This window comes from Leptidea sinapis, chromosome 2 (assembly GCF_905404315.1).
Source record: "Leptidea sinapis chromosome 2, ilLepSina1.1, whole genome shotgun sequence".
NCBI classification, from domain to species: domain Eukaryota; kingdom Metazoa; phylum Arthropoda; class Insecta; order Lepidoptera; family Pieridae; genus Leptidea; species Leptidea sinapis.
The window spans coordinates 25,238,098-25,245,352 of NC_066266.1; the positions used below are offsets into that span (position 1 = coordinate 25,238,098).

The 7,255-nt window shown below is 34.2% G+C and overlaps 1 protein-coding gene across 1 annotated transcript; it reads left to right on the forward strand.

The window, feature by feature from the left end:
* The first annotated feature begins 901 nt into the window (after positions 1 to 901).
* On the forward strand, positions 902 to 2,343 carry LOC126975155 (zinc finger protein 239-like). Its single transcript, XM_050822947.1, has one exon. The coding sequence runs from the start codon at positions 1,024 to 1,026 to the stop codon at positions 2,125 to 2,127; it is 1,104 nt and encodes a 367-aa protein (XP_050678904.1). The 5' UTR covers positions 902 to 1,023; the 3' UTR covers positions 2,128 to 2,343.
* The last annotated feature ends 4,912 nt before the right edge of the window (positions 2,344 to 7,255 follow it).

Below are 7,255 nucleotides of genomic sequence, written 5' to 3' on the forward strand. Positions count from 1 at the left end.
AGTATTCAATAAGAATGAATTCATTCAGTGTTCATGGAAGTATAATATTTTATTTTTTAATATTTAAATTTGATATTAAAATTTGATTTTTATCCGAATAATTTATTGATAATTTAATTTTTTACGTCCTACTTGTTAATACATACAATGTTATACGATTAACATCAACATCATATAAACTTCCTGTTGAGAAAATTAGGAATTTTGAAAATGATTTGCAATATAAGTACAAGATTAGTATATTTTTATAAAATACTAGCTGACCCGACCGACGTTGTTCTGTATATAAAATTAAGTTTATTTTTTACCTCCTGAGAAAGTTAGAAAGATATAAATTCTAGTAAGTTATTCATTTCAAACTATTCTTTCAATTTGATTTCTGAACGACGGGGGACACATCAATGGAAAAACAAAATTGTTGTGTTTATTTAATTCCAAGCGTTTTCATTTTTATTCAAACCTTCTTTTAAACCTTCTCAACGAATAATTCAAGACCAAAATTAGCCAAATCGGTCAAGCCGTTCTCGAGTTTTAGCGAGACTAACGAACAGCAATTCATTTATATATATGTAGATATTTGTAATAAAAGAACATGCAGAAATCAAAAAAGAGCTGGTTATCTTCTAAACGGATGAGCAACTTTTCTTGAATTCTTCTCTAGCAACACCTTATGAGTGCCATTGATGTCTTGTGTGCTACATTATAAAAGCATGCTACATGGTGGTCTCATGCCGTTGCCATACGATAACGTGAGCAGACAGGAAGCTAAATAATAAGAAAAAAAGACAGGAAATTAAATAATAAGAAAAAAAAGACAGGAAGTTAAATAATAAGAAACTAAAGCAGAACTGCCTCATAAGTAACAATTTCCAAAATTTATGTACATTATTATATTATAACATTAATTAATTTTATCTCACAGTTATAACAAAGAAAGAAACAAGAAATAAAGCAGAAAACGAAATAGAACAAAAAAATATAAATGATGTCAGTGGTGAACAAACATATATCACACAAAATATAATGAAAGAGGAAAATATACCAATTCATAAAACAATAACTAACAACAACAAAATAATTACCTCAATCAAAACGAAAGCGCCGTTTAAAAAAACTACCAAGAACATAAAAACAAGTAAGAAAATAGTATCTGGAAACATAAACAAGAAAATATCGGATGTAGAAATGAAATTAATCGATGAAATTTCGCAGATTGAAAGTGAAAAATCCGGTTCAAATTTGGGAACACATGGCAACACTGAAATTAGTAATGTTACAGAATTTGATAATAAAAACAACAGTATAAGTATAACAATGAAACGGTATTCGTGCAGCGCATGTGGCATGAGTTTTAATCGATCTCATGATTTGAGGATACATAATAGAATGCATACCGGTGAAAAGCCGTATTCATGTGATGTATGTGGTAAAAGTTTTAATCGATCCAGCGGTTTAATGACTCATACTATAATACATAGTGATGAAAAACCGTATTCATGCAATGTATGTGGTAAAAATTTTAACCGACCTGGTCATTTGAAGACACATTATACAATACATACAGGTGAGAAGCCATATTCATGTAATATATGTGGTAAGAATTTTAATCGATCTACCGAATTAAATAGACACGCTAAAACACATAGCGGTGAAAAGCCGTATTCATGTAACGAATGTGGTAAGAGTTTCAGTCAATATGGTAATTTGAGAACTCATAGTAAAATACATAGCCGTGAAAAATTATATTCATGTGGTGTTTGTGATAAGAGTTTTAGTCTATCTAAAGAATTGAAGGCTCATACTAAAATACATTGTGGTGAAAAACCATATTCATGCAATATATGCGGTAGAAGTTTTAAGCGATCTAGTCACTTGAAGACACATAATGCGGTACATACAGGTGAAAAGCCGTACTCATGCAATATATGTGGTAAGAATTTTAATCGAACTACCGATTTAAAGAGGCACACCAAAATTCATAGCGACGAAAAGCCGAATTCATGTAATGAGACTGGTAAGAGTTCCAGTCAATCTAGTAATTTAAAGAGTCATAGTGAAATTCGTAGCCGTGAAAAGCCATATTCATGTGATAATGTGGTAAAAGTTTCATTGAGTCTAGTGATTTGAAGAAACACCATAGAAAAATACTGGTTAAATACAATATTCTTATAAAGATTGTGATAAGAGTTATATAAAATATGTTTATCTTAATATACATTCTAGAACACAAAGCAATAAAAGGCCATATTCATATGTGTGGCAAGTTTCAACCAATCAGGCGATCATTACAAGAAAAAGTGTGTGAACTTTGTATCTAAAATAAATTGTTTCAAGCTGTTGAAATTACATTTTAATTTATATCCCATTCTTCGTAATGTGCAATTTTTTGAACAATTATAAATATTTGTCGTGAAATATTTTACAAATTTATCTAATATTCGATGTCATAGCATGTTACTGTAAAAGTTAGGCATAAAAAAATACCCAGTTGTTGAAGACAATCAATGTAGATTGCATAGTTTCATTTTATAGTTCCTGTTTCCTTCATTAAATCATACCTTTGGGCGATAGCAATCTTTATCTTCAATAATAACCACAAATCCTTTCTCTTCCAACGTTCATTCTTAATAATATTATTCAATGATAACTTTGGGGCCATTTTGAACTTAAAAAACGATCCAATTCGTTCTCTGCTTACTGCTTACCCGACGATATCCATATTTTTAAAATTATATTCTTACGCGGCGATCACAAAATTCTGTTTTCTATCCTAAATTCCTCCTTCCTTCCAACATTCCCAAGAAGGACATTTGTAAAGAGTTGGTCCGTCCCTCCATCGGAATCTACTGCTTGAATCAGAGAGGGTATAACATCCCCTTCAATGCTACTTCATTTGCATATGCAAAGAGTATTGAGACGTTAAAGTTTTAATAAAAAAAAAAGAAAAAATGCCCCTGTAACATAAAAATATTTTCTTAGACAACCCTAACTTTTAAAGATTTCTGACTTCACACAGTCATTAGTGATGACATAAAGAATATTTGGTTCAAAGTATAGTATAGCCATAAAGTTTCACCGTGTATATAAAAAATAGTTGTGTATATATTATCAAAACGGTTCGACTGATTTTGATGAAATTCTCAGCTTATATTCAGTTTAGCAAGTAACGTTCTCTCGCCAATACTATGTATAAGAAGAGGCGATACCTAATACCGTGGCCGGAAAGGCTTATTTACTAATAATAATATTTTTTATAATAATAATTTAGAATTGAATAAAATGGAATAAGATGTACTTAATAATTAAATAACTTAAAACTAAGATTGCCCCAAAGGGGGGTTTGTACAAAAAGTTCTGTACTGATAATACTACTTCCGGTTTATGTCACGATGCACCGAAAGCCAGTAATGGAGTAATGCTCAGAGCATACACTGAGAATTTCGTTTTCGGATTCGCGAATGCGAGACCAAAAAGCTCGACTCTAAACTCGTGATCTTATCACTGCGAAATAATCGGGGACTCTGGCGTCGGCAAAAATGCCCGACGCACTGCAATATTTGGGCAGTCTCATCAGAATACGGTATGCATTATTATACTGCACTCTGATGCTGCTTCGTGCAGTTGACCTAAAGCTGACACGTGTAGAAGCATTGACAATATGCTCTAAATAGTGTCAGCTTCGCCTCAGGACTGCACCGTGCAAACCGGCGTGCGAGCATATTCCATCGAACAGCCAGAGCCCTCCGCTCGCGTTCTATATCTTCGCTATCACACAAATTCTCAGTTAGAATATGCCCCAAGTACCTGAATCGGTCCACTCTATCTATGGATACACCGTTTAAAAAGACCATCGGAATATTGACACACTTTTTACACAAATTATCTTGCCCCAAATTAGGCATACATAGCCTGTCATGGATGTTTCTATAAACATACAAACATCCATGGCTCGGAAACAAACATCCATATTCATCATATAAATGCTTGCACCTACCGCGATTCGAACCCGGGACCTCTAGCTTAGTAGGCAGGTGCGCTAACCACTCGGCTATACAGGTAACTAATAAAATGAAACAACTTAAAATATAAAATTTTATATTAAATTTTATCATAGCGACACACATACATACACAATCATCAATAAATACAAAGATAATAAATAATGAGATTGTAAAACGTTAAAATAATCACTACCGCCATCTATTAGTTTCTAGTTGAAAATAAATCCTCTACTGTTTTAATGTATTATTCACTCAATCTTATATAATACTAATAATAATACTGTCATATGGCTTGCTTCACCGATACACCTGAAAAATAAAGAAATACGTTATTAGTTCATAAATATGCAAATACATATATAAATGTATATATACAGGCTGTAATCGTTAACGTTCGTTCCCAATATACTCTCAACAGATAGAGATAAATTACTACCTTCTACTGTCAGTAATTAGCTGTCGCAATATACCCGATAAGTCATTCTTATCGCCTTATATGGGGACACGTGAATTGCAATTTCCATACAAACTTCTATCGGTGGTAAGCTATACGTCGTCCCATTGGCAGACAGCGTGTATGGATAAAGTGAATTACCGTCTATAAGTATATTGGGACAGAAAAGTCAACGACTACAATTTTTATCTCAAGTAGGCCACAACCGGAGATAGACTGAATATTGGGAACGGCCGTAAATGTGACTGAGCGCTAGACCAGAGATGACAGCAATACTCCATATGTTACCGGACCATATACATTCATATGTGGGCCGGTTTGAAGTATTGCCGTGCTCAATTAAAATAAAAATATTAATAAAATTAATTAATAATAATAATAAATAAATAATAATATAATTTAATTAATTAAATTTAAATACTAAAAACATTAATTATAGAATAAAGGATTACCTATTACATAAATTATAGCAGTAAGTAAGAGAATTTGAACCTGCTAAGTCATATTTATTCGTTTTTAAGTCTTTTAAAATATTTTCACTGTGTTCATTTAATTTATAGCATAAGTTGTTGTTGAGTTGTGACGTATTATTAAGTGTTATTAGCATTAGTTGTTAACCTTTGTGGTTTTTTTTAGATGCTAATTTGAACTAGTTTTATATCGGTATATGTAATATGATAAATAAATAAAAAAATTAAAAATTAGTGCCTAGCTTCTTCGAAGCCAATTTGGGTTTACTCTTCAGATGACCGCGGAATTGGCAATCGCTTTTTTTTTTATGTAATAGGAGGACAAACGAGCGTACCGGCCACCTGTTGTTAAGTGATCACCGCCGCCCACAATCTCTTGCAACACCAGAGGAATCACAGGAGCGTTGCCGGCATTTAAGGCAGGTGTACGCGCTTTTTTTGAAGGTACCCATGTCGTATTGTGCCGGAAACACCACACAATGAAGTTCATTCCACAGCGTTGTAGTATGTGGAAGAAAGCTCCTTGAAAACCGCACTTTGAAGGACCGCCTTACATACAGATGATCGGGATGATATTCTAAATTGTGGCGTGTCGTGCGAAGGTGGAATTCGGCGGCAGGAATCATGTTAAACAGCTCTTCGGAACACTCCCCGTGATAAATGCGGTAGAGGACACACAATGAAGCGACGTCTCTACGCAACGCCACGTGATCCAGCCGTTCACAGAGCACTGGTTCCTCGACAATGGTTATTTTCGCTTAGTACTGATATTTAAGGAAACTGTTTATTAACCTAACAAAGTAATAAAACTATATTTTAATTGAATAGTATTTATTTCTTAGTAAGTACAAAATTTTGTATCCAAAGTGATATCCTAGTTTGCGATACAATGCGAGCAAACCGTTCTACTAATCTCATACTAAATGTATAGGAGTATTTAATATCAAAACATTGGATACTTTTCGTTTGATTTATCAAAGTAATTTATTTTACTGATTAGGTAACAAATGTTAATTTATAATAGTTACGGAATAATCGCCTGGGCACCTAATGGTATAACTATTATTCTATTGAATATATTTAAATGATCGTTTTAATTTCGCCAACACAGCGTAGAAAATAATCTATTGGTCCTGTTTATTAGAAACAAATTGTTTATTAGAAATAAATCAATCGATATATTTATCTATTTTTATACATTTTAATATTTGGTACAAAAAAATAATATTTGATCCTCTTTTGAAGCGTTACTTCTTTAGAATGGTTGTAATTTGAAACTCGATGAAACGAAAAAGCGAGACGCGCCGTTGCCAGCTATTATTTAATAAATCTTGAGAACCCCTGACTTATTTATTCTACCATTAAACTAAGGTCATCGCCCTGAACTCGGTCTAATGATTTAGAGCGTGGCATCAGATGAGCGGCGTGTCAAACGAAAAGGGGGGGCCTCTACGCTTTGACCGATGCCGCCAATCGCGGATTTTAGAATTATCACAAAATTACAAATTAAATTCACTCTGTTACCGGTCAGCTCGCGAATGGATCGGGTGTGCAAATTTTGCGCTCACTTCAATTGCATGATTTTTTATATTACAGTGTTAAATATAGTTTGTAATAAATTGCTAGTTAAAATTATTTTAATATCTAACAACTTTCAGTTTGACCCTCTTAAGTGATCTATGCCACCCATGTTGTCTGGGACCAAAGGAATCGCAGAAGCGCTTAGACTTTTTAGGTTACCCCTTTTTTATATAAGAGGTTCACAGGATGGGGGAGTATGCTCTTGAAGGTCCCTCGGGAAAACAGCTGCCACTAAATGATTCCATAAAGTAGCCGCGGTAAGATTTTTTTTGCAAAATGCGCGCTTGTGACATGCTGGTCAACGTGATGCGAATGTTCTGGAAACAGAGAGATGTCGCAAACTTACGAATCAATCTTCAAGCGTGCATTTCCATTCGTCGCCTCGCCTCGCTCGCTTCGGCCACGGCTTCTTGAGATGCACGTGCTCGACGTGGGAGCGCAACTCGCCCGAAGTAGTGAAACTTTTGCCGCACGTGTCACATTTGAAGGGCTTTAGGCCGGTGTGTATCTGTATGGAGAATAATTCTGGTATAACCACTGCGCGTCGTCGTATACTAACGTTACGTCTTCAGTAGTCTTTTTGCAAACTGTACTTTAGTTTGGTGATATTTGAAGTGTCCGCCATCTTAATTTTGATGTCATCAAGATGGCTGCCGGTTCCTATATCAACGTGACATGGACAAAGCTGTTTTATAAAGTGATATTAAAACTACGTTACCCATTTCCCTACTATATCCTTTGCACAGGAT

Coding starts and splice junctions, on each gene's coding strand:
- LOC126975155 (XM_050822947.1), top strand. CDS start 1,024: ATGAAAGAGGAAAATATACCAATTCATAAAACAATAACTAACAACAAC.